Source organism: Takifugu rubripes, chromosome 4 (genome assembly GCF_901000725.2).
Source record: "Takifugu rubripes chromosome 4, fTakRub1.2, whole genome shotgun sequence".
NCBI lineage: Eukaryota > Metazoa > Chordata > Actinopteri > Tetraodontiformes > Tetraodontidae > Takifugu > Takifugu rubripes.
In genome coordinates this window covers 5,964,468-5,992,257 of record NC_042288.1, presented here as the reverse complement: position 1 = coordinate 5,992,257, position 27,790 = coordinate 5,964,468, and the positions used below count along the sequence as shown (strand labels likewise).

Here is a 27,790-nt window from a genome sequence, read left to right as displayed (position 1 = left end):
GACAAAATTTGTCATATAGGCTTTATTGCAACTACTGTAGATGGTAGTTACATGCCAGAAAGTTACTGTATATTGTAGTATATTATTTTCATGTAATCCCCTTAAGTGCTTGCTTAAATGAATGCAAAATTTGGTTAAATAATGTGATTAGGTCCACAGAACCTCTATGCATTACTAATAATTGGTTTCAATGTTTTCTGTGGCAGTGTGATGATAGGGAATATAAACCATAAAGGAGTTCAATCAGGATTTAACTGAAGAGTGAAGACATACTGCTCTGACAACACATGAAAGAGACATTTTATTTAGGATTACCTTTAAGGAGACCGTCAACATGAGACAGAAATTCTGAAATCTTATATAAAAACATTTTATTTGCATTTGATTAAAAGATTGTGTTTTTTCCCCCCCAAATGCCACACATGAGATCCACAGACAACAGCAGAGCTTGCATTTGAAGGTTCTTTGCTTGGGTGGAATCACCTTTTTTCGGTTGATTCCTTAACATTTCATGCAGATGTCACTGAATTGAAATAAATTAGATTTTCCTTGTAGAGGTCGTCGCGTAGTTTGTCATGACTTTTTCCTTGGTTCATCACAATAAGGTACATTTTCTAGAAGAAGGCTTTCTCTGGGTCGAAGCACTGTTGAAATTAGAATGAAACCATAGAAAACATTCTTTAGTCAATTTTAGCAGACACTTTACTTTCCATCATGTATGAGAAACATTAACATACATAGCTTGGCTTCTCCAACATGTTCCACTTGTATCACAGATTCCCTGAGAACTGTTTCCACATTTGAGCCCAATTTGATCATCTGAACAAGGAGATAATGAATTTATTCAGTTAATGTGACAATAGAAAAAGGCAACAGCAAAATTAGTCTCCTAATAATGGGGAATATATCATTTACCTGATTAATTTTTTCTTCTGATGTTTCAGTTCTGTTCTTCCGGAACTCCTCATTAATTTTTAACCTTGCAGCTTTGTAAACAAAATCAGCTAATGCATTAGGTTTAACAGGCTCCAGCTAACATCTTATTACAGACATTCTACAGGAGGGATTCAAACTAAGCAAGGGCGTATCTTACCTTTAAGTGCTATGTCATCATCTTTGAATACATCCCTTCGTGTCCTGTGCAGCTGTTTGAACAGTCGGAGGACCTGCATTCACACATATTTAGCTTTTAGCAACTTGAACACAGCCAAATCAAGTCACTCTCGGTAACCGACTTCTAAAAAGAACACAACCACAACGCATTTTACACAAGAAATTGACTAGGAAAGCAACGCGTTTAAATTAAATTTATTATTAGAAATATAATTGGACCAAACTGCTCATCACCTTCAAACGAGTTCCCATCTTGACTGCTCAGATTATTTCCGGCATCGCAGGAAGGCCCATCAAACCGACCAATCACCGCCGGAAACGTCATCGCGTTTGGTGGCCAATGAGAGTTCGTTTAGGGTGACGTTGCTAAACACGGCGCAGACAAAACTTTCAGCCTGCGCCAACATGGCTGATGAAATAGCGAAAGCGCAGGCTGCAAAGCCCGGCGGAGACACAATATTCGGGAAGGTCATTCGGAAAGAGATACCTGCCAATATCATCTATGAGGATGACCTGGTATGGGTAAAAAATAGAATGATTGAGCAAAGGTTTTCTTGTATAAATCCCAATAACTAGCTTTACAGCTAATGCTAATTTAGCGTTATCATGATTCGGTTCTGCTTTTTGTCGTTCGCCACAAAACAAAATAGTTGCAGTTGCTCTAAGTTAAATTGAGACAGTATTAAGAAAGACGTTAATTTTATTTTAGTTCCCCTTGGTCTCATGTTACATTTACTGCCACATGGCATTTGCAGACCTGCAAATGTGCTGCAATATCATTGGCATGTATTTGGTGTGCACGACTCACAAAATATGAAACTGAAGTCCGATCAAAAAGTCAGATGCAATGAGTTATGAGTGGAATGCATATGCCTGTCAAACAGCATTCTCTTCATTCCAAACAAACCGCATCTCTATGCTATTCCAATACTAATGTTTTTTTGGCCTAGCTATTAAATCATTTGCAATGAAATTAAGCTTAAGAGAATTGCGGCCCCTAGATTCAAAAGATTATTTTTTCAAAATTGCACCCGCCATCTTTGATTTCTGTGTGTAAGACAACAAAACGTGATTTCCTTAAGACCACAAATAGTCTTCTCGGTCTTGCTGATGCTGTATGTTTTAATGGATTGAGTATGGTGTATTTTGGAGTTGTCTAACCTGGAGAAGACTCACACTTCCTTATAATCTTCTTTCTTGTGTTCCAGTGCGTTGCTTTCCACGATATTTCTCCTCAGGCTCCAACTCACATCCTTGTTGTACCCAAAAAGCCAATTGCTCAACTGTCGCAAGCAGAGGACGATGATAAATTAGTGAGTATGATATAAAATATAACCTGCAGGCAGTCCCATTTCAGTAGATGCATTTCCCACTGTCGCCACTAGGTGGAGACCTTTAGACGCTGATGTAATCAAGGGGCTTATTTTAAATATTTATATATTTTAGACTTTGTCTAATCAATTCATTCTGTCTGCTAGTTGTTGGGCCACTTGACGCTGGTTGCAAAGAAGTTGGCTAAAGATGCTGGCCTGGAAAACGGCTATAGGGTTGTCATCAATGATGGATCAGACGGCGGCCAGTCTGTCTACCACATCCATCTGCATGTTCTGGGTGGGCGCCAGATGGGTTGGCCCCCGGGGTAACCTGCTAACTGTACAGCCCAACATGTTGTCGTTATTTTTTTTTAGCTCTTGTTACGGCAGCATGTTCCTTTCACCACGCATGAACAGTCAGTCAAACTGAAGTTAGAAAAGGATTCATGACAAATAAATTTCAGGAAAATACTTTTGTCTCATCGCTTTTGTACAATATCAAATATTGGAGCCCATGTGAAGCCAAATAAAGGAGAAGCAAACAAATTATCTTTTTTTTTACTTATTTTTAAACAATACAGGTAGTTGAACAAATATAAAATGCATGAAACGTCCACAAAATAAACCAAAAATAAATACATTTTTTTCTTTACAAAAACAAGGAACGAATTCAACACGTATCAGATGACAAATTTTCAAAAATAAAACATGTACCTATCATTCACAGTCCTAATTCCAAATTTTAATTAAAAAAACTAGGGGAGGATCTAAAACCTTGTCTACACTGTAACTCCAGAGAAGCAAAGCTGTCAAATGTTGTGATTCCTGTGTCCAGTTGTGAGATTTGTCACTGAATGACATGTATTTTAATTACAACCTGATGTGCAAAATGAAAGGTTTGTTTTGAAAACAGCTACATCTTGTAGATCAGTGCCACTCTGTCACAATGGGCACTTTGAGGTGTTGAGACACATCCTGCAACACACTGAAAAATCAAAGAGTAACATAAATTCTTGTACCTAAAATGACAGGAAAGCCGTGGACTGATAATGCTGAAAATCATCTCATTCTTGAAGCGACTGATGAAAGACCAAGAAATCAGAATTTCCCAAAATGATGGAATCCAGTGCTACAGGATCAGTCTGCTGGAAACTGCTGCCTTGAAGAAGGCCAGAATGTTAACATGCTGATTAAAATGTGTGCAACTGAGAAAAAACAAACCCCAGAAACAACATTTTGAACTGCAGAAAGCCTCAGTTTGGCAGGAAATTTAAAACAATTTCAGGCTCTGGTTTGTTTCTGGCAGCTCCTGCTGCTGAAATCGAATGAAGTTTATAGTGAAGTGATCCAAAGAAACAAGCACTTTTCTCCTTATTGCTGAGTGTAACAAGTAGTTTATGTTAAATAAAAATTGGGAAAAAGCAAATTTGAAATCATGGGTCACTTGAGTGGGTGTACGGCTGAGTGCCGATTCTCCCAGGTCCAAAACAGATGATGGCAAAGAATGAAGTAATATTTGAGGTTCTCTTTTTTACATTTCTCATATCATAGAATGCCTTTTTCGCCATCAGAGGAAGTCAAACATGAATGCAGCGGTAATTCTGCAGGTCAGATGGATTATTAAAGGGGTCAAAACAGATTAATATCCATATCAGGATTAACACAGATGATGAGAAAGGCCAATGAAAACTATGAAACAAACCAATGAAAATCTGAGCACAGAGCTGGGGAGGCACTACAAATCCTTATCAGAGATGCATTCATGGACGGCTATAAAATGTCTAAAAGATCTGCACTTCTGCTTGTTTATGAAAAGTTTCAGGGTTAAAATGAGTGTGAACGTGTTTTTTTTTAGTGTATCAGCATGTAAATTTAAGGCTGTTAACATTTTTTGACAGAGCAAGCACGAATAAATCACTGAAGGTTGCTGCATTTCATTGGTAGATAAAACATTTTGCAGTTGTTATATTACAAATGCATTCGATTGGTCTGAATGTTTCAAAGTTCGTCTGTTATTGAAGGGACTAGCGTTCCTTTTAAGGCAAGTCCTTAGTGTTGATGGGGTCCCGACACGTGGAGAAGGCAACAGGGGGACGGGGACTACAGCTAGAGGGACGTGTCCATTGAGAGAGCAGTCGCAGAGCTTGTGGAGCTTTTCGGGTCATCCGGGGAGCACAAACGGTTCCGTTTGATAGCATTTGAAATCATTCATGGGTCAGTTTCCTGTCTGTTGGCTGAAGCGCTTCAATTGTGTCAGGCTAAATAAGCTCTATTGATGTTGTACTGCCTGGGATATTTAGCAGAGTAACAGCTTGAGTCAAAGAACACCCTTTAAATGGTTCTGAATTGCAGTTAACACAGCTCACCCACCCGCTCACTCAAACCCAGACTTCAGGAAATGCGTTCACTTCTGTGCAATGGCCTCCTCGCCACTCGGCCGCATGCGACTGAACGACAGTCCTCCCGTTAACCCCAGCCCCACGCCGAGGTCACGTACGGTGACCTCCTCTCTGCTGGGAGAAGAAGGCTGAACCCTGGCTGTCAACCCTCCAGGACCAGGAAGGATCTCTGGCAGGGACTGCTTGGCTGCGGGGGCAGACCCTGGGCTGGTGGCGGAGGGAGCAGTTCTGCTGGTTTGAGGCTGGGTGGGGGTGGTGGGGCTGGCCAGGCCAAGGCTGGCCAAAGCATCTAATGTTCCGTCTGGATCTACCATCACGTTGATCACTGAGACAGGAACAGGAAGAGGACGAGACTGGATCAATATTCATCAAATAGACATAAAACTTGTTTTTTAAATGTCCCATTTTATGTGATTCATGATAAAACATGAGATAATGTGTCTTTACCTTGAAGCTGCTTCTCAACTCTTTTTAATTCAAACAGAATTGAAGAGATTTCCTAAAAAAAGGAAAAGCAATGATGACCATCTAACAAATGTAAATACAATCATACGGATGGACGGAAAAGTCGCTCTACCTTGTTGGATGTTTTCAGGAGTGGTGTTTCACTCTCTGACCGCAGCTTATTTTCAATTTCGTCCCAGTTTCTCTCTTTATCTTTGAACAATATCCTTGAAAAAGAGAACATTCATCCATCAGAACACACACACATCAATGAATCTCAAACAGCAAAATGAATTTTCCCTTTTTTTATATATGATAAACATTTGCTTCTTTAAGGTCTAAAATTGGCTGTTTAAATTCCAGCGTGCTGATTGAATGTCAGCCAGCATAATGACCTGATCTTTCCAGCTGTTTTGTCCACAGAGTGTCTGATCTTGGAGGAAAGCTGAGAAACAGAGTTTAGCAGCAGGCTGTCCAACACCGCCTGCACACACAGAGAAGCACAAGTTTGATACCAGAAGGTCCGAAGGTGAATCTCAGTTTGTGCTACAGTTGCGCTGCTCTCACATCTTCTCGGTTCCACGTGCGTCGCCTCAGAGCTCGGGGTTCCAGACTGTCAGGAGCGCGAGGGCGGAGCTCCGGCGGCTTGCCGTTAATCTCCGGTGGTTTATTGGTTGGAATTACAGGCGGAATCTTTCTGAAGTTTAGGCTCTCATCAAACACTCGATCCACCAGCTGGGGAAACAGACAGATGTACAACCTGAAGAACTTATCCCAGGAAATAATTATAATCAAATATTTGTGTGACATGAAGGATTGAAGAATTTTATGCAACTGTTAGAGTTTTAGCCAGCAAAACAAAACTGAGTAGTTTAAAATGTGTTGTGAAAGGTCGATTATCTAAAAAGTGGAGCAGATGGACGGTTCATGATCATTCACCTCTCAAAAGATGAAAGTGAAAGAGTATTTTATCAGGTGGGATGAGACACACACACACCACAGTAACAGAAGAAGGAAGTCTGGCACCTTTCTCATGCTCTCTTCTATATCCGGCTGCGTGGGACGTGCAGGGCCTACCTCTTCCCGGGTGTCAATGGCTGATCCCGGGGTGGTGGCGGCGGTGCTGACGGTGGTGCTCGGCGCCGTGCCAGATGAACTGACCGAGTCGATCTCACCGGCAACATCGTGGATCTCACGGGCCAAGATAGCCAGGTCCTTAGCCAGGTCCTGGCTGATCCTGCGCACACATGGGAATAACCTGTTAACAGATGCAGTTCTTTAGGACAGGAACACATGCAACATGCATTTACAATCATCAATGTGCAACCATTAATTGCTAAATAAGAAAAGATCAATACCTAGCAATCTCCTCGCTGTGTGCTGTCCAGTCTCTGATGTACTCCTCCTGCTCTTTCATGCGGTGTTTCACCCCGACGCCACCCGGTGCAGCCACGCCACTAGAGCTTGGACCTCCTGTGGTGCTCATCCTCGAATTGCGGTGCGGGACGAGGTGATGAGGCCGCGCATAGGAGCGTCCTCCATGCTTGGGAGAGTTCCGGCTGGAGCCAAACTCTTCCTCGGAGGTGGAGCCGTACTCTGGAGGAAGACGTCGCCACCTGCTGCTGCTAGACACTGTGAACGTTTTGGACAGGCAACCATTTTTACATCAGCATACTTGGAGCCATTAAAACATTTGTTATTCATGAAGGTGATAAAGTGAGCGCAAGAACCTAAGAGCCTTTGTTACTGAGGTAGCCGGGAAAGGATGAAATATTAGAGGTATTGCATCTATTTTTAGACACCAAGACAGTAAAAATCAACCTTACTTTTCAATAGCAATCAATTGTACATTAGTTGTTATTGTCCCACTAGCACAGTAATACTCTGCGGAAAGGAAATCCAAAGAGCACCCAATCAGGCAAACTAAAATCCTTAAAAAGCCTAATACAAAGCTGTTTCACCATCACACAACAGCTGTAATACAGAAGCTGTGATGAGACAACATGCTCCATCAGTTTTCGAGCTGAAAAATTGTCATGAGCATAAAAGACCACAAGGTGGCGCACTGTAATAAAACCATCGATTTACTGGTCTTGTTTGAGTAAGAGCATTTTTGTCTTCATCACTTTATTACGTCATACATTTTAGGGGAAATATATGCTAGAGCTGGGTCTCGTGCTCTGTTACAAACCAGCTTTTTTTACAGCATAAAGGCGGGTTTTATACCCACATCTCTGAAAGAATTGTACAATTAAAGTTAATGTTGCAAGTTTCATAAAAATGTATCTTTCTGTGACCCAGATCTGACACATTACCACACACACACACACACACACACACAATTTCTAGGATGCTATCACTCTGGTACTGTACCCATCAGCTGTTCCTCTGCATCAGCACCCTCAGGTTCAGCCTGAGAGCTCTCTAAATGACAATAACCAATGTACAGGTTTGTGACAAAAACGATAATTACACAAAACTAGCATTTCCACATACACACACATACACACAATGTAGATATTGATATCCAAGTGGATGTTTACCTGTTGGTGAGCAGTATCCAGATGTAGTCGTCCTGGTCTTGGTCTCGTTCAGTTTGGAAACACTGTTGGCTCTCATCCTCGGTGTTAGTTTGTTTTCTGTTGGGGTTGATGAGCGCAAGCCCAGACGAAGAGCAGTCTCAGCTGACATGCGGGACGAAGAGGTGCTGGTCCGTGTCACTGTGCACTCTGAATCACTGCGGGCCGAAATGGAGCCCAGACGGGTCCTGCGGGGCTGAGCTAGCATGTCCAGCCTGGAAAGTCCCTTCCGACCGGGTGGTGGTTTGGATGTGGAGCTGGTGGTGGACACCTCTGAGGCGACAGACACCCTATCTGCATCAGCTAGATCTGTGTCAGATGTGTCTCCTAACCGTGCGCGGCGAAGAAGGGAGGCTCTTGTCGGCCGTGGTTGAGGCAGAGACGTCTGCTTGTTCATTGAGGAGGTTGTGGCCGCCTGGAGGGTGCGGCTAGCTTTGGATGCATTTGTGGAGGTTAATGCGGACCTACTGTCAGACTTAGAATGTCCCAATGGTCCAGAGTAGGTCTCCTGGTCTGAGGAGAGGATATCAGAAATAGGGAAGGAAGAAGTCTGGTCATCATCAGTGAGATCCAGGGAAGGCTGACGTGCTCTGGAGGAGGCAGAGGACGGCTGAACAGAGCGGCGGGCATCAGTGCGGCTCGTCACCTCCACAGTTCTGGTTTTTGATTTCCTCTCCAAGCGTTCCCGAGCACTTGCATTAGTGACGCTGCTCTTGGAAGCTGTGCTCATATTGCTCTTCTCCCGGTGCATGCTGCTGAGAGAACGTCGTTTTAGCTCACCACTGGCCAAAGCTTTCTTCTCGGCCTCCCCTGCCACATGGCTAGCCGTGCTGGCTGTGTCAACATCAGACTCGGGAGAGATGGAGTCAGTCCGAGCGGGAAAGCCAGAGGAACCCTGAGCGGTGACGCCGGTTTTACTACTTTTCTTGTCCAGTTTATTTTCATCTCTTAGTTTGGCCTCCAGGAATGCCATCACAGCTTCAGTATCCTTGAGGAGGGTAGCAGTGTCCATGCTACCTGCAGAGTCGCTGCGCTCTCGCCCGCTGCCGCTCCTGTTGATGCGAGGGATGAGTTCTGCAGGGACACTACCGCTTGGTTTCTCAATGGTGAAGCTGCCCTGCCTCACTAGAGGCTTCCCAGCTTTCTCTCCTCCTTCTCCTGCTCCCCCTTTCGTCTCCTCTGACCTCTTTCTCCGTTCTGTGCTGCCAGACATCCTGAATGGAGACTTGGAAGGAGACGAGGCGGAGCTTTGGTTCCGTTTACTGGTCATCTCACTGTGGGAATTAGGTATTAGGCACTCTTCATCTGCCTTGTTCTCTTTTTCCTGGGGTTCAGTGTCCTGTTTCTCCCCAATCTCAGACCTCTGTCCCACTACTTTGGCGTTAGTTTTAGCCCGGGTGTCATCCGCAGGAAGTGGAGGAAGAGTCCTGCGTTTGCGTTCTGTCAGACTGGAGGAAGAGTCTCCTCTGGTGAGGGACGCGCCAGACTCAAACGCATCACCTCAAAAGGAACGAACTCATTATAGTCAAAGTCATATTAAAAAAAGCTCTTGACTCTTTTCTTTCTCCAAATGAATTTTAAGAGAATTTACCTGTCTCTTTGTGCAGGAAGTTGGATGTTTCTGCACCTGAGCCCTCCGGATCTGTCCGGGTGTGATTGGCAGCTATACTGGCCCACTGAGAGACCCAGCTGGAGTCACCAGGAAAAGCCTGTTTGAAGCAGAGGAGATGGAAGCGTATATGGCACAAAGGTGAGAAAAATCCAATAAAAAAGTACTTTAGCCAAAAAAATGTCAAATAAAATACCGGTACATGGATTAAGTGAAAGCGTCTTCATTGTCTTTATATGAAACATATAGAGGTAAATCAGTTCAATTTTAGGAGTTAAAGGAAATGTACTACAGTCAGACATGGTCACGTATTAGTATTTTAATGGGTTACCAAACTAAGTCATTTAAAATACTTAAAAAGAAATGATGAGAAATTCTCTCAATGTCTTGAAAAAAAAAGGCCATCATGGAGATCTACCTAAATCGCTTAAAAGACTCAACAAAGAGGTTGTCACTGATGCACATACGCATTGTCCCTTTCCCCAGTATGATATAGCCTGGAGGGCCGAGCTTGTCTCTCCCTATCTGAGCGTGATCTAGGTCAGAAACGAGCCTCCTCCCATGGACGAGCTCAGAGGCGAGCCATGAAAACACGGGAGTGACTGTGGCCCAGTCCTGATCGATCTATGGATGGCAGAAGATGTTTGAAAGGAAAGATGAACCCTTTCCTACCTCTTTCGATGCATCAGAAATCTCCTTTCTTTTTTCCTTTTTTGGGCCTGAGAGAAAAGATGAATCCTGGTTCTGCTGAACACCAAACACCTACAAATATGAGCAAATGAGAGAGAGACAGAGAGAAAATACATTTTTACAAATCCAATTATGGACCTACTTTAACATTCCAACTACCTTTTATTGCATATCCACCCTTAAACTTAAGATATTGGGTGATTAAATACCATTATCATATTTAAAGATGACTATGATTCAGTTTTAGGACTGAAACAGATCAGAATGAGTACTGAAGCAGACACCATTTGCTTGTACAGAAAGGAGAGAAAAGAACAAATGTGGACACTGTGTTGGATAATTAGAGCAATTAGCTCAGCAGCACTTCTATTTTTAAGCAATAGATTCAGTCATCCACTGAAATGAACCTTAAAGATTTAACGGACTCCCAAAATAAATGATTCATTTCTCTTCACATGGGTCAAAAGCATCTTGAAAAAGACCTAATATTCTCATTCTGATATCAGATGTCATCTTTTATTTAAGCCTTTTTAGCCTTTCCTCACTTATAATACACACATACACAAATCACTTCCTGCTCTCTTATTTTCACTACCACATACTCATACACACATCACTAATACACACATAATAATAATAAATGCTAGATTTCTTCTTTAGCTTCTTTTGGCTTTATTCAGCCTTCCTGGACAATAATTTCATAAGAAAGATGGGTTAAAAAAGCAAGTCTCTGGATGTGGAATAATTTAAGCTTCATGGTGCCAGAAGTAGCTGAAATGTCGTACCTTGTCAATCATGCGTCGGGCCTCCTCTTCCTCGGGGTTCCTGTTTTCCAGTTCAATAGTGTAGGTGCCTTTATCACTGTGGTCGTCTTCCGCTTCTCCAGCATTGCCCGTCCCTCTTCCCACTACTGAAGCATCCTCGCTGGGGCTGGTTGGGCTACCTGTTGCCAGACCAGTGCTAACCGAGCTGCGACCTATACTTTGGTCTTCTGACCTCTGCTTGAGAAGAACACGGGCAGCTGTTGGGGCTCCTGCAGTCACTGTAGCTGGTATGGGAGCTGGGACTTTACCTAAAGGTAAGAAATGATTTAACAAAGTATAACCCAGGGAAACAGATATCATGTGCTGCTGAAAGGGATCAAAAAGGCTTTATTACAGCTTTATTACCCTGGTCTGAGGCTGTAGTAGCAGAGGTGGGAATACTGAACACTTTGGGCTGAGATGGCGGCTGTGGACAGAATCCCTCCACTCCCGCTCCTCCGGCTAGCAAAGGTGCAGTCTGGGAAAATGAATACGACCGGCGTTTCCGAGGGTTTTCCTCGTCGTAGAACTCAATTGTGAAGGCGGTGCGGGAGCCGACTGTCTTGGTTCCGCTCACTGTTACGCTTCCCCCTCCTGCTGCTGCTGCTCCTCCACCCACGTGGCTATGTGCTGCCTTTAGGCGTTCCTCAAGGGCGTGGCGGCGATTGGCAAAACGCAGACCAAGTCCGTTCTCTGAGTCACTCTGTGTACCATCCTCATGCTTGCTGCCTATCACAGGATGACAGGATGAGATCATTTAGATCACGATTACCTTTAAAAAAAACATCAAAATATCCCAGCACAGGCATTAATCCATCAGCAGGTGCAACAAGAGTTATCACAGTACATTAAAAGTGTGAAACTATAAAATCTTTCACACAAAAGCCGCCGAGAGCAAGAAGAATACAATGCACTGGCCATGTCCTGTTTACCTACCACATCACTCCCATTTCTAGTTTGACCAGTGTGGGTGGAATTAGCATGTCCTCTCAGGGCTGTATGAAGGCAGACAGAGTACCACACTAATCCAGACATGCCACCCACATGGTTACTGGCCCTGCCTACCGGCAGTAAGAAAAGGAGGTGTGGGGGAGGGGGAAAACATGGAGGGGAAGTGGAGGTGGAAGCTGGATGAGAGTGGCTGAAATGAAAAGAAGGATGGGGGAGGCTAAATAAAGAATGGATGAAAAAAGGAACAGAACTGGAGGAAAGAGAGGTTGAGAGAGGCAGAGAGAGGCTGCCAGTGGGTTTAACCGCCAGTCAAAGAATTGAGCTGTCTGTCAGCCCTTTCACGAACTATACCATAATTCTGGTTCTGAACTGTACGCCTTATTTAAAATGCTCAATATCAGGCTCTTAAGGAAGCAGGGATGCCAGATGTATATCTATTAATCCCAAGCACAAGAATCCACCACAGGTTTAAAGCATCATCGGCCCAGAAGAAAGTGAAGAAAGTGATGGTGACATGATCTGTGCTCTGATCTTCTGCCTTATTCTTGGCTATTCTGCACTACATGACTAGAAGTATAAATACTAGAGTATTTGCAACTCCTCCAGGTCAGAAAGTCATGTGCAGAAGGTTTTCTGTGTCTCCTGGAGGACCTTCACAGATAACAGCAGAATCACACTGAGCACATGTGAGTCTGGAGGTGCTTTATAAAACATGCTGAAGCCTGCAACATCCTCTAGGATAACTGGTATAACCCAGTCAGAGAAGCGGGATCAGCTTGTTATCTCAAGCCTTCAATTCATTTTTAGTATAACTTTTGATTAAAGCAGGAAGAAAACATCAGAGCGTGTTACTGTAGCTTGACAAGTTCAGCAGATGAGCAGACAAAAAAGGTCTTTTATTCGTTTTGTCCCCAACAAAGAAACTATTAGCCAAAGGAGAACAGGGGTCATCTGTGAGGGCCCAGTGCTCTGCACCGCCTGTCTCACCATGACTCACAGAGGAGCTGGTGTCCTCACGCACACACACACACGCACACACACACACACACCCTTCAATTTTCAAATTTGTTACCACAATTGTTTCGTTTTTGTAACCTTAAAATGTGAATGTAAATATGGACATTAGCTCCTAACATAGCCACAGCATATAATCAACCATCTTATGGTTGCAAAATCAGCCAGCTAAATCAGCACCAGGCACGCCGCCTAGTCTGCTTCTTTCCACTCCTGCATTAAACATCCCATTTTCATCATCCCCCTCCCCGCGCTGTTCCTCCCACACATGTCAACAACATCATAAATCGACCTCCATTCAATTAACCTATAACCAAAGTGCAGCGCATCATTGCCTACATCAGCAAAAACACTGAGATCACAGATGTCTTAATCAATCTCCCAATATACACTAAAAGCAGGAGGCCATTTGATAGCTGGCTGTTCGGCAGATAAAGTGGAATGTCATTTACATTTGTGGCCATCTGAAACCAAATGATGTGTAGCAAGATTCGCACGGACGAAAACATGTGTGACAAATATGCATAATAACTGAAATAGCTGATATTGTGGTAGTGCAAGTAAATCCTTGGTAATAAAGCTGGAATAATCAAACAGACCTGACAATAACAAAGCCTCTAAATGAAGACATATTAAGGGAAGACATCTTCACCTTTTAGCCTCTTGAGGTGGACCGGCACGTCGCTCTTGATGCTCTTGCTGTCATCTTCAGTCGACTCGCTGCGCACCACAGTGGGGTCATTCTGGGCCAACCAATCGGCCACCTTGCTCTCTGACGCCATCATAGCAGCCTGCAGTGTACTTAAGTCCCTTCCGCCCGCCCCTCCACTTCCTCCTCCACTCTTTTTTGAGCGCGGTCTGTGATGGTCAGGCGTGAACTTTGACACGTGGTCTTTAATTGTGACTTTCCCAGGAGAAGTATTGTCAAACTCTATAGTGAAGGAGGCGTGACCTTGAGCTGTGGAGCAGACGTGAAACTTTTCATTTGGAATAATTTAACATTTTGATTATACAGTGCATCAAGGTAAAATCTTTTGTAAATCTTGAAATTCCAAAGATTATTAGCAAGAGTGCCTCCCTCCTCCATAATAAACCAGAGGAACTGGAATGTATATCTTGCCTGTTGATGTGTGAGCAATGTTGCCTTCTGTGTCCTTGGTGGGAATTTCGTGGATGCCGTTGTTGGCCATGTGACCCTCCTTTGTTGGAATTTCAAAGTAACTGGAACTTTGGGATGAGGATGCATGAAGATTATCTTCTTTACCTTTCTCCCTGCGGCGCGGCTCTTTGCCGTCTGTGTTTGAAAAACAGGTAAATTATGTAAAATGGCATTTCCACGGACCACTAAAGGGTTGGAAGCGTTCTTCAAGACAAGTTCACGGTTTTCAATATATTAAAGTTGAATAAGAACCTCGACACAAAAGTCAAAAATAAAAGATCAAGCTGTAGTCGATCAATTCAGCCTTGGTGATTTATTCAGCAAGCGCTCCAGCATTTGTCAAAATTATTGTCTCCCATCGGGAGAGGACACAGGCCAATAAACCTACTGTATACTAGAAACCTGATACACTCTCTTATTTCTTCTCACACAGAAAAAAAAACTAAAGTGAATGAAACAAGACAACAAATGCTGGTGTAACACTTTGACAATCTGCTATGGGACACTTCCAATATGGATGACTTATTTTGTCATCTGTTCACGTTAGCAAACGGAGCCTCTGTGGGAGCTAAATATGATAAATGACACTTTCAGAAATTAGAGTGGCCATCTGCCTTTATTTTGGAGGGACAGATGGCAACAAGCAATAAGACTCAAGAGAAAAAAATACTAAAAAAGAAGAATGAATGGATTTCCCAGTCAAGAATCTGCTATTTCACTGATATTATATAAATGTGACTGTACAAGACTTCAGTCAAGTGAAATAAATTAAAGAAAAGCTGACTTTTGGACAGATTTAATCAGTTTCAAAAATAATATAATGTTGACTCAACTTTTACACAATTTGTTATTGACTAAATTAATTTCCATTTGCATCTTTCTCCTAAACATGCTTGCAGAGTCACAAAACAAAACTAATTAAAGAAATGGCAAAAGTTTGCTGCTTTATTGTAATCAATATTTTTACTAAATGTGTTGAATATAGATTCTAGATGTAAAATAGTAATGTTCATTCTGTTGATGCCAACATCAATCACAAGAGGCCCAAGAGTTCTAAAAAAAGTTCACTAGATCAAAATCACCTCTAAAAAAGAGCAACAAGCAATCAAAGCAAGTCCACAATCAAAATTTAGCACAGTCTCAGTTAAATACATGTATTTATAAGGAATACGTACCAGGGCTGTTAGTTACTGGCCGCTGTAGCATAAAGTGAGAGTGTGGGAGAGTGTGTGTTTGGGAGGATTGGGGGGGAGCTGGTGCAATGGCGTAACTCAATTGGCATCAATGACAATACACAAGGAAGGGGGTAGGGGTCTCTGACAACACAGCCTATTCACAAGGAAGGAGAAACGGACATACTAACCTTAACGCACATTCGACAAAATCACTTCCTGCTCTCTCATTTTCACTACCACTTCCCTAAAATTGACAACAGTTTACTTGAAAGTGTCGTGATTTATTGAAAAGGTCAGATTTTGAGTAGACAGAAGCTGCATAAATACACAACGCGGCACCTTCTGAAGCAAATAGCACCCTAAACAGTGAGATTGCAAACCTCCCTCCACGCTGCTGTGTCAAAGTCTGAAGGAGCCAATCCCATTTGCTTGCTTGGAAATCCTCAAAACACACAGGTTTCTAAAAAATCAACACCCTTTTCTAATCGTACTCCAGTAGGAAAAAAAAAAACTTTGCTCAAGCCCTCATCAGAGTTGAAATGATGTAACACAAATATAATGATTGATTCCTAAAAATCAACGAGCCGAGTTTCCATTTTAGATGCTGTGGATTCTGCCAGACTGTCCAGATGTGGTGGAAGATTTAAAAAGGCTTGAGTCTGCTCCAGTGTTTGTGCATGATTAACCTCCCCCCACTCCTGAATAGCTCCCAGTTGCCCAGACTGGCACTAGTTGATTTTGTCTCACTGAGCTGTTTTACAATTGGTGCAGCCTCTAATCCAACCAGCTAATGGACTTTACACTACTTATCCTAGATGTCCTATTCTCTTGTATTCGCATCGCATTACTAAATGATACTGGCCTGCAAACTATAAATCAAACATAGTTTTGCACAGACAATAGTGATGTGAATTCTATCAACGGGGGGGGGGAGTGTGATTAAACTAGGGCCTACCTGAAAGGGCGCCGTCATGTTTTCTGCTGGATGACTTGCTCTCCTGTTTGAAGGAGTTCTCGTCATCTGCGTCTCCATCCCCCCACCAGGACGGTTGGCCGTACAGGGGTGTCCCACGTGGCAGCATTGTAACGTCCCCTGTGACAGACATATGGTAATGACTTTATTGAGACCATTACATCACATCCCTGCTACTCTTGACAAAAACTGTCTAAGAAAGTAAAAGCAGCCGCTCTTTGTGTTCATCCCCTCTATTTCGTGCCCCACTGACCTATTTTTAGAAGTTAAGTGGGATGGACACACATGTGCACGCTCTGTCCCTAATGTAATTAAATCTGACATTGCACGAGCGTCCTGTACAAACCCCATTTTCACATTAGTGAATAAAGCACAGTTAAGAGAAAAAGAAATATCCACAGACAGGCATGGTTTTAAGATGCAGTAGCTTAACACTGTCACAGAACCTCTCCCCTTGTGCCTTTATGCTCAACCTTCACACACTTTTCTTTTAAGTACTTCTTAACCAGAGTCATTTAAATTTAACCTCAATATATCCAGATAATTACAGCCACTTTGTGCCAAATTGTGTATGATAATAACAGGTTACTCTACATAAAAGCTAGCAAATCTGAGCTTGGTATGAGCTGTAATATGTGGGTGAGGCCTAGTGTCACAGCAGATGCTACAGGATTACATCCATGCAACCACAAAGCAGGGTGTCAGTAAATACATCAGCAGCAGATGGGGAAACAGCCAATGGTACATAAATGTGCGTTAACCTGTTTTGGCCGGCTGCATAAATGTGTAAAATGTACTGCTGGCATAGTGCTTTGCATATTGCATGTACCGTGACCCTGTTATGGTTTAATCCTCATAATAACACATCCCCATGTGGCTTTATTTTAACATCTGCAGCTTAATCAGGACCCCTGCTAGCACCCACCCTGCTCAGCGATGCCACACACTGACAGGAAGACTACATTAGGCTTTATTGTATTATTCCTTGGTGGTCTTCTGGCCTAAGATAAGAGGGTCTCCTCGCCACTTAATTTTTTTTCTTTCCATCCATTTTCTGTAAAACACAATTGATGGCTAATCTGGGCTAGAGGGGCCTGATTACAGTCACAAAGGGAAGGAATACGCCTCAGACAGGTTCACCCCTGTCATTCACTGAAGATACTGACACCATACAAACACAGATGTGGTCTAACCATCAGATTAGGATATTGAACAAGCCTGACCAATGAAATGTTGCCACCTACAGCACATCTGCAGGATGTGCACACACATAATTCATCTGAGACTCGGAGTCAGTACACAACAGAAAAGAGAGAAAAGTTGACACAGTATGTCCAAACAGCTTTGCATTTCCTAATTTCTCACCTCCAGTCCTCTCCTCTGCTTTGTGAGTGTCCGGAGGTTTAGTCTGAGAGTCTCTGGAAGACGTGACCCCATCTGTTGGTGCTCTGCTGCCACTAGGCGACTTTAATGTCTTTGTTGGGGTCTTAGCAGGAGACTTGTTAGAGGTGGTGTTAGTTTCACTGTTGCAGGGCTTATGACTGAGCTGGAGGCCACTTGTAAACTTTTCATGCTGCAGGAGTTCAGGAAATACACAAAACCTTTAGTAGACAGCTATATAAATGGCACTTCGATGCAAGATGATGAATGCAGGCATGTAATAATGTGTAAGGGAATATGTGTGTGTGTGTTTACCTTCAGTGCCTCTTCGGGCACAGTGAGTTCTCCTTTTACAACCGTGAACAGATTGGTATGTGAGACAGGCAGGTTAAGAAAATTAAGAGCACAATGATACACAAACACACATACAGATTAGACACACTGGACATGTGAAATTAGTCTTTTCAGCACCAGTGAAAATGATAGTCTTCACAGGGACACATTTTTATCATTCTTTCTAGATATAAAAAACATCTTAGCTGGAACTTGTTTGGGTCATCAGCTTTTTCTTCCCTTTACATTGACCCACTGGTAGAATATGGAAGTATGAGAAGTGGCAGAAAGTGAAAGGATATCATATCCAAACCTTAGCTTGTCTTCCAGCTTTAGAGTGATGTACATCTGCTCCTGGATACGAACATCATTGACAAATGTCTACAAAATTAGCAAAACCAGCACGTTATTACCTGCTGTAGTGTTAAACAATACTAATAAACACATTGTTTACTAAGTCAGTTGTTCTATATCTCAACACATCCAGGACTGAAACCCTCACTTTTCTTCCCTTTGAATTGTTCTGGTGAGTGTATTTTCATCTACAGCTCCTCTGTTTAATCTGTAGCTCTGAAAAAGTTCTATCTTTAATCAAGTGTAAATGGAATTTTGTTAAACCTCCATTGATGCTTAAGATATAATTATCTCCTCTCTGCAGCTCCAATAAAAACAAGTTAACGACATGGGGATACAGCAGGAACACAGCGGTTTCTCCACCGTGTGTCAAATTCCTCCACTGGTTAAGCTGCAGAAAACCTCCTCTGAATGCAGCCAAAGAAGCTCTGAGGTTTAATGACACAGCAGGAAGTGACTCTGACTCCTGCTTCCTGTCAGAGAGCTGGAGAGGATGTGAGGAAAAACCCACTTATGAGTCAAATCTGGAGGTCAGCAGCTGTGTGCTTATCACTGCACATAACTCAGGGCCTGTGGTCTGAAGTTTCCTTAGAATGTCCAAAACCAAAGAAAAAATCTTTCTCTTACAAAGCACACTACATCTTTGGGTTCAGGAATTCTAATAAATTCTGCTGTTGGTTTTTAAATCAAAATATAACACTTAACCTAGTTGTGGCCAATTTTTAGTTTGAATCTGGATCAAAAATCATGACCTTGACTTGTAATTTGCATAGAAAACACCAGATCAATTAAAGTCCAATTGAGTTTAGCACAGATACAAATCTTCATTGACTGTAAGAAACAGATTAACCTCTAACCCTTCAGAGCTTCAACACAGAGCTTAAACCTTCTTGGCTTTGCTTGACTCCTCTCATCCCTCCTGTAGCCTCTATCCTGTCTCTGTTTTCTGATCCTGTTATTGCCGTCCCTACATCTGATGCCAGGTTCCGTCTGCACACTCACCCCATTCAAGCTGCCCAGATCCTTGACTTTGTGTTGGTCAGTCGCAGCTTCATAGTTGATGACAGCATGTTGCTTATCCACACTGCGAGACTTCAGACACACACAGACACACAGTTGGTTCTGTTATCAAGACTTGGATATCTATGTGGTCCAAAAAATACACACTATGTGAAGGTGTGTTTAACTGGAGGAGATGGTGTTATCTGAAACCTTTGTGAAGGTCTGTGCAGTGAATTTTAGGAATGAACTTCTGGCTGTTAAATTATCATATTCAAACAGAAGATTTTTTTGAGGCATTTGGCATTAATGGCAAATCTCTTTCTTTTTCTTGTATCAATGACAGAGAATTTTAAATGTCATTATTTCAGTGCGCACATATAGATTTGTCTCCAGATGCCTTTAATCTGAAAAGTCATTAATCGCTGTGACCACTGTCGCACAACTCATTAGTCAAAATGATTTTTTTAAGTGGAAGCAACATCTGACAGCTGAATCTGATGACTCAACTTTCAAATAAATCCCATTTTAATGGACAATCCTACTTCATAATCAGAATAAAGTTAAATGTCGAGCAAATATGAAATAACACAGTAAGAGGAGAAGTGGTCCTAAGGCATTCATTATTTGCACATTCACAAAAAATATCAGTTCACTGTCCTCCTGTTTTTATAATATTCTCTCTGTGCATCTTTCTGTTTTATTTGGTGCATAGACAGAAATAAGGATATTTTACAATGTTGTATGGTTAAGAAAACTCAACTCGTTACTTTATGCAAGAACAATATTAAAACATTATTATTATTTTCAACGTAGAAATGTTTGTTAGTGTGTCGTGTCAAAGCATCCATGTGAACCCTCCAACAATTCCAAAAGGTATATCCAGATAAGAGCTAACTCAGAAAATATCTGCCCCACTTTCTATTATTAGTACCGGCACCAAAGAGGTAAACACGAGCGTACACTTGGTCTGCACATATCCAGGGAGACCATGCTCTAAGACCATTTCCATCTGATACACACACACACGCGCGCGCGCACACACCCACAACACCAACCAGCTATGCTACTACACCAACACATACACAAACTAGCAAACCACTGAGAGGGAAATATGAACACAACTGTAAAGTGTTCTCACCTGTAGCATGAGCTCACAGTCATCCCGGCCCACGAAGATCATTTCTCGGGGGAGCCGGTGACGTGTCCCCCCGCTGCTCACCAAGAACCAAGAGGTCACACTCATCTCTGCAACCTACCGTGTCCTTTGGCACACACACGCTGGGATAAGAGGAAAATTAAGTTTACTCACTGCAAAAAGAATGACTATCATTAAACTACAGTAAAATTTAGAGGCACTAAACTGCTGAAAAAGCCTGACTTTGATGAGTTTTATGAAATATTGGAAAAGAAAACACACCTCTGGTCCAGGTAGCTCGGAGGTGGTAGACTGGTGGCAAAACAAGCCAACTAAGCCATCCTGAAACAACAGCACAGAGGACATGTTAATGCTTTCTGCCTTTTTGTCTGTCTAGAATATGCGAAAAAACCTTCACGCCACAGTCAAGTATAAGCTGTAAATGTAACAACACAACCCAGGCAGACATCTAAGCAGCTCCATTCCATTGTTTCATGTTGTTTTGCTGATGGGGGAATGGGGTTGGATAGGCGGTCTTGCAACGTGATGCTGCACAGTCTTCAACTTGAAATGAGTGTTAGGCCAGCCAGTAAGAGTCACGCTCACATTCTTGCTGCCTCCCATGATCACTGCCAGATGTTTGGGGAGGAAGTGATGTAGGAATGTTGGCAAACCTCCACAGCAGGACGTTTATTCCCACTCTTGCCCAACGCTCATCCTTCAGATGAGCTGAAAAGGAGGTCAAACCAGTTTTTCCTCCACTTTTACCTTCATTCAGCAGAACTAACTGTAAAACACTGAGCGACTACAGTCTATTAAATGCTGGAGTGGTAGGGCAGATTTGCAGGTACATATTGTGATAATATAAGACAAAAACTGAGTGAAACCTTCAAAGTGGAGACTTAAAGATTTGAAGACCCTGCTGTTTTGGTTCTCCTGTGAGAAAGTCAGCAACATGTTTCTAAGAATGTAATAATGATACTATCTGGAACTCTAGAAGTATGTCTTAGAATGAAAGCCTTTCATGGAAATATAGCTTTAAATAACGGAATCTCTGTCGAGTGTAGAAAGTGCCAAGAAAAGCCCATCAGAGAGGGAATTAAAGCTTATTGAACTAAGCTCCAGCACACTTGACCTCTTGCTATATCAACTCAATAAAGCCTGGGGTAAATTTTTAATCAGTTGCACACCTCTGATGTTGCTGAGAATGGGACCATACCAAAGGAACAGATAAGTGCAAATAGAATAGTGTGATCAATAATCCATTACATGCTCAGAGTGAACAGTATGTATATACAACACTGGTATTCATTTATTGTGGCAAAATGTCCTGTTACCACTAAAATATATTATATAGATAATTTGTTACGGTGAAACAATAAATTATGAACAAAACATCAGCGAGTCGTTAAGAAGAAGAGCATTATCATGATTTACCAGATAAGTTCTGCTTATCTGAAGGCTTTCTCATGATTATTTGAATCATGCTCATAGTACAATCCAAGGACAACAGCCTGAAGCTGTCTCTTTAGAGGCTTTAAAAACATTCATGTGTAGATCCAATAAGTTGTAGTGCCCAGAAATGATTACGCATATATTTAACTCTGTAACTTAACTGTATCTTTCTGTGATTCATCATCCTACAGTCCAGCATAAACCTCTGAAATTCAAGTAGCAGAAATGGTTCCTCTTAAGCACGTATTGATAACACAGAATTTCCATGTACCGGTATACACATTTACAAATCAAGTGTTTTCACTTCAGTAGTTCAACCTCTCGCTGTGGCTATTAAGGAAGAACACGGAGCACATGGTTAGCAAGAATTCCCCAACCCCCAGTCCAGTAGGTCATGCACGTGCACGAGCAACGTGCACGCACACACACACACAAACACACACAAACACACACACACACAGAACAAGAATTAAGGAGTGAGGGACAAGATCTTGCCAAGTTAACAGTGAATTCTTTGTGTGGAGGGGACCATGGTGTAGACACAGGAAGTGTGCACAACACTTGATGTGCTGGTCAAAGACCTCTCAAACCTTTTTAGAACACAGCAGATGTGTGTGTCATGTTGATGACTGATGATGTTAGATGTTTACAATGCCCTGCATAAAGCTTTTCATTGGCAACGAGTGACTGCAGAGTTATATTTGTGATTGGTAATATTGAGCCAGTAATTAAAATCTCTTCCTTTCAAATCAGCCAATCACAGAAACAGGAAGTGATGTCACTCAGCAAAGGCCCACATCCTGGTTGCATGTTTTGATTCCAAGCACATGATAGTTGCTTGCTGTGTAGCTTATGGCTTTATTATCCCAGGATGATGCAACAGTTGGGAAACCGTCAGCACTTTTTAACTGTCACATCAAAGCCGGGACCCCGAGACTTGACACACACCACTTCATACACACACACAGGCACGCACACCTGAGTTATTCCAAGTGTTCTGGACACAACCAGAGTGAAAAGAGGAAGAAACAGACAGGAAAGACACAGCTCATAATGTCGTTACACACATTTATACAAGGTCTTATGATGAGAACTAAACATAGTACAAAGCTGCAGTTGTCTGCTTACAATATCAGCCTTATTTGGCTTAAAGCAACATTACTGGGTTCTAGTTAAGACTATAACCTGCAGTTACAAATCATGTTTGATGATGTGCGTTAAACAGAAGTGGCAAAAATTGAATATTTGACAGATTATAAAATGTCTTACCTATTGGGAGACAGAATTAAACATTAATCATTTACAACAGCAGCAACTGCTGACTGTTCTGATTTAAGGAAGTTGGTTAACTCAGTTGGGATAAGTTCTCTTGGTAAAGAGACAAATAAGCAGCAATGCTGTAAAACTAAATTATAACCAGTAGAAATATGAGGCTCTTCACTTGATAGCGAAGAATAAGAAAGCAGAACATGGTGCCGATTGCAGCTTTGGGGCTTTTCGTATGTAATATAACACAAAAGAAGGTCGAAGCAAGAAAGACATCTTCCTTTGAGGGCTGTAAGGTCAGTAAGTCAATACCAGATGAAGGAAAATGAACTGCTCTCACAACCCTGAGGGGCCAAAAAAAAAATGGGCAAATGTTTCAAGACGAGACAGAAAACTAACCTCTGGACAGACAGGCAAAGAAATGGACAGACAAAAGACTTTTCCAGTCCCAAATGGCCTGGTCAGCTGAGATTTAGGAACATGAAAGTATACAGTAGAGGAGGCATGTAGTCTATTGTTCATCCCCCTACTTGCCCTGAACAAGCCTGGGCTTTATTTCCCTGCTCATTGTCAGCTTTAAAATCACAAATGCATTTAAAATCATTATTTTATCACCTGTGAGATTGAGATTTCACCAGATTTTTAGAGAAAGAGCACAACTGTTATCAAAGAAGGGCTCCAGATTACAGCATTTTCTGTAAATATGCAGTATTTCTGCTGAAGATACACGTTCCAGGTCTGAGATAATAATGCGCAGTGAGGCACGCTGTGTCTCCTCTGGGAAATGTCAGCTTTTAAGAATCTGACTTCACTTTTCCTCCCCTAAAAATGAAGCCAACCACAGTTACTCACTCCAGTCTATTTCACATTGACATAATTCTGCATTTTGTCCAATAATTATGGTAAAACTGTGTCTAGGGAATTCTAATGGGCTACTTTTGAATGGTAAAGGCTCACTATTCCATCTGAAGGTGTGTCCACCACAGACTAATGCTAACGGCTCAGGGTCTCAGCTTTTTATGAACTGTGACAGGAAGAGTGAATACACTGATCTCAAAGGTAGAAACATGGTTTTAAATACATGTTAATGGGGCCAGTGAGGGTAAAGAAAAAATCTTTCAAGCAATTGAAAAGACCATATGGTCCAAAAAAATGGCCACATATGTCACATGATTATTTGGCAGCGGGAACAAACACATAAACGCCTTCATTTAGCCAGAATTCACACAGCCGGCTTCATTGTTATTACCATAAACAGTCTCGCGCACCCCTGGCCTTAAGACACAAACCCACCACATGCTCATGTGCACCACATGACCTACAGACCTACATATGGAATTTTACACTTGATAGCTGTCCTGAATTTCTGGAAAAAACTTCAACAATGTCTGACAATGATGTCTGGAATCCACAACACAGAAGAGCTCTTTTAATGAAAAAGATATTGTGAAATTAGAAGAAAACCATCCAAAAGGGCAGCAAAGAAGTCTCCAGTTAGCTCTCATGTGATGTATGATGAATAATTTAATTCAGACAGAATAAACAACTGGATGAGCTCATCAAATACATCAATTAAAACCACCAACAGGGTAGACTTATGTTAGAAATATGGTAGTTTGTTCCACTATGACAGTCAGCTTGATTCACTCATTATTTATATTTGAAATAATATGTAGACTGGACTGATGGAGGGATGATGGATACGTCTATTAATATATGATTTTATTAAAGGTTAAGATTTTCAAAATATACAGGGAAAAATAACTAGGACAAGGTTCATCAGCCTACTTAATAAGAGTATCACATAAACAAGTGCCTGCATTATGTACCTATAGAGAAGATATATGACGACACATTGGCCTGGTGGTGTCTTCACTGTGGCTGTTAAACAGACATATTTGTGGCTGACGCGCCATGAAGCCCACATTAATAACTCCAGCAGTGGGGAAAATAATGACCTTTCAGTGTCACACACATATACAGAGTCAGCTGGAGAACCGGGCCAGGCCAGGTCGGGCTGGACTTGGCAGGGCAAAGGAAGGGAAAAGGAACCACCCAAAATTCAAGATCAATATCTGCAATGGAAATGACAGAGGTGGAGTGTGTTCCACCTCAGAACAGCTGTCAGGATCTCTAGCTGTTATTTTTTATTTTGAAGAGCAGCGGTGAAAAATAAAACCCACCCTGGATCTCCCAAAACAAGGGAGAGTCTGATGATTTGGATTTTTCCCCCCTTTTCTGTTCTGTTATTTCTCTCAGTATCCTAACACAGACCTTTCCGTTACTGCCCTGTTTTTCTTTGCGAGCGTACACGCCAACCAGGCCAGAGCTTCCCAGGCTGAGCTATCTGACTCTTATAACCCCTCACTCTTTCTATTCTGGCAGATCACACGAGCATGATTCAACACTATTCCTGGACGCAGATACTATGGTACAAACGCTTCAAAACCACCCTGAATGGAACGCGAACTCAGAATATTAGCAGGCAGAAAGAACGCTCCCTCACCACTGAAGTCAAATGAACTCACTTCCTAAACTTCCTACTATACACAATGGATGCAGGCAAGCAGGACAACAAGGTTCCTCACAACTGAGCAGAACAAAACACAAGTTTGTACTCCCAAAGAGAGTCTGACCTCCAGCAGAACACACTTTACAAGCCTGTATTGAGAGGTAAGATACTAAATCAAAAGCCTCTGATAAGATAGAGTTGTAGAGAAATAAGCATCAACCCAAGGAAAAGGTCTACATATGAAAAACTCAGTGCAATAAAGGAAACTGTGCAGAGTTAAATATTCAAATACCTGCCTTCTTATCTAAAATAACATTCGAAAAATGGACATGTATGGAAGCAGCCTGGCTTCTATTCGAGCAGCAAAACTGCTGCAACTTCCTCTTCATCCTGTGACACAGACAGGGTTCTCAAAAAGGCATCTGCCCATTTAACCAAGCAGCCTGCCGGCGACCACGTCTGCAGAGGCGGCAAGAGAAAGGCGGAAAAAAAGCAGAGCGAGGGAGGGAAAAGAAAAGGAGCAAACCCAGCTTGGATGGTAGTGGCAGCACGTTCTCAGGCTTTGGCCCAGCTAACTTGAGCTATTATAGAAGAGGGTGAAGGAGGGGAGTAACAAGAGTTGCTGCTGTGCAGCCTCCAGCTGGAAACATCAAGCTATAAAACTATAAACCCTGGACCGTTCAATGTACATTTAAGGCAATATAGGTTAAATGGAAATGCAAAACCATTTATTTAAAAAATAACAGTGGAATTGTTGTATTTATTGTATCTAAGGCACAACAATACTGTTAATTGAATAAATGCTCTTCTTTTTTTTTTAGCTTTGTCATATTTTTGAAGCTCTGATGGCAGTAAATCCCTCTTAAGCACAAAGGGAGCGGATGCATGAAGGCCAGCTGCAGCTGCCCCATGAAAACAAAGAGGAAGATGAGGAGAAGGAGAAGAGGGCAACACTCTGCACAACACATACACACATAAATACTTAGATCATGCAGACAATAGCTTTGAAAAAGGCCCAGAAATGAGTACGTTTCAGATGTGTTTAGCACAAAGCATGTACTGTGGGCGACCTTCATTGATGTGCATCCTGATTCAAGAGCGTCTGTTTAGTTTGGGGCAAATGTTAAAAAAGGAATACGCTCTGGAATAGATATTACTAGAATGTGGGGCAAAAGACGCCGGCATTTTCAACAAATGCGGTAAAGTGACAAAACTGTGTCTATACAAAGGCGTAGCCGGTCATGCTGCTGCTACAGCCATACAATTAGCCAACCAGGAGTCCAACCGTTTACTATACCGTTATAAGAATGTTGTTAACAATGACACGGCGCTAACTTTGTCTGCTTATTAAATTCATCCATACATTGATTTGTGCTCTTCGTTTATCGGAAATCTGCCTGCCAATCCAGATCATTTAGTATCAAGAATAAAAATCCGAAAGGCATCAATACATGCAAAAAAAGGCTCCTTGTATTCACATGAGCCAACTAGCTAGCCAGCCTCCATTGTGAATAAAAGTAAAGGCGACGCTTTGCTCACCCTTTCCTCAGTGCTGTGCGTTGCTGATGAAGGTGTGTATGTGGAGCCCAGCCCTGTCGCTGCAGCACCGTCTCCGCCGCCGACTCGGCCTTCCTCCGCCTCTGTTGCTCAGCGATGCAAACGCGGCTCAGCTAACGACGAGCGCGGCACTACCGTAAAGTTTGCTGCTGTGAACCACGACTTCCGGTTAGTACTTTCAAAACAAAGCAAGAATGACCGAATTTTATAACGGAAATAACCTTAATTACAACTGCATAAACTCTTTAGTTCTGAGCAACAGAACCCATTTAGCTGCGTCGACACTGTGCAATATAATTGGAATAAAGATTACATTTCAAACGCGCATGAATAGTAAATCATGTGAAAATACGCAATGTTTATAATAATAATTTTACGTAATGGTTTACATGTTAGCGAGGTGAATTAGAAGAAAGTTATAAAGATTAAATTAAACAATCATCGCAAGTCACAGGTAAAAGGCAACAAAATGAAAATCCAAACAGAAGTGCATAACAGTAATAAACACTTTGCTATGTTTAAGGAAACCGATGCAGAAGTCATACTGGAGGAGCAGATCATACTTGGACAGTTT

At 42.1% G+C, this 27,790-nt stretch overlaps 3 protein-coding genes across 8 annotated transcripts; 1 reads left to right on the top strand and 2 right to left on the bottom strand.

Annotated features, from left to right (window-relative positions):
* Positions 1-283: 283 nt before the first annotated feature.
* lyrm7 (LYR motif containing 7) lies at positions 284-1,474 on the bottom strand. Of its 2 annotated transcripts, none has more exons than XM_011603137.2 (5): positions 1,348-1,474; positions 1,094-1,166; positions 916-1,004; positions 738-819; positions 284-644 (listed from the first exon to the last, which is right to left on the bottom strand). In XM_011603137.2, exons 1-5 carry the CDS (start codon positions 1,363-1,365, stop codon positions 574-576), a joined length of 333 nt encoding a protein of 110 aa, XP_011601439.2. In that variant the 5' UTR covers positions 1,366-1,474; the 3' UTR covers positions 284-573. The 2 variants fall into 2 exon arrangements, with proteins under 2 accessions (XP_011601439.2, XP_003963877.2); XM_003963828.3 differs by having other exon boundaries at positions 916-986; positions 1,348-1,470.
* On the top strand, positions 1,465-2,895 carry hint1 (histidine triad nucleotide binding protein 1). Its single transcript, XM_003963829.3, has 3 exons — positions 1,465-1,629; positions 2,322-2,426; positions 2,592-2,895. The coding sequence occupies exons 1-3, from the start codon at positions 1,519-1,521 to the stop codon at positions 2,754-2,756; spliced, it is 381 nt and encodes a 126-aa protein (XP_003963878.1). The 5' UTR covers positions 1,465-1,518; the 3' UTR covers positions 2,757-2,895.
* Positions 2,896-2,991: 96 nt separating this feature from the next.
* cep170aa (centrosomal protein 170Aa) lies at positions 2,992-27,344 on the bottom strand. 5 transcript variants are annotated; one of them, XM_029835299.1, is made up of 23 exons: positions 27,199-27,344; positions 20,709-20,768; positions 20,430-20,569; positions 19,292-19,381; positions 18,238-18,316; positions 17,918-17,976; positions 17,588-17,795; positions 16,205-16,342; positions 14,036-14,209; positions 13,568-13,873; positions 11,317-11,679; positions 10,933-11,219; positions 10,130-10,219; positions 9,440-9,557; positions 7,813-9,348; positions 7,643-7,693; positions 6,628-6,901; positions 6,296-6,527; positions 5,837-6,004; positions 5,665-5,753; positions 5,403-5,496; positions 5,273-5,324; positions 2,992-5,150 (listed from the first exon to the last, which is right to left on the bottom strand). In XM_029835299.1, the coding sequence occupies exons 3-23, from the start codon at positions 20,532-20,534 to the stop codon at positions 4,831-4,833; spliced, it is 4,833 nt and encodes a 1,610-aa protein (XP_029691159.1). In that variant the 5' UTR covers positions 20,535-20,569; positions 20,709-20,768; positions 27,199-27,344; the 3' UTR covers positions 2,992-4,830. The 5 variants fall into 5 exon arrangements, with proteins under 5 accessions (XP_029691159.1, XP_029691160.1, XP_029691161.1 ...); XM_029835300.1 differs by having other exon boundaries at positions 6,296-6,506; XM_029835301.1 differs by having other exon boundaries at positions 6,347-6,527; positions 27,199-27,343.
* Positions 27,345-27,790: the final 446 nt, after the last annotated feature.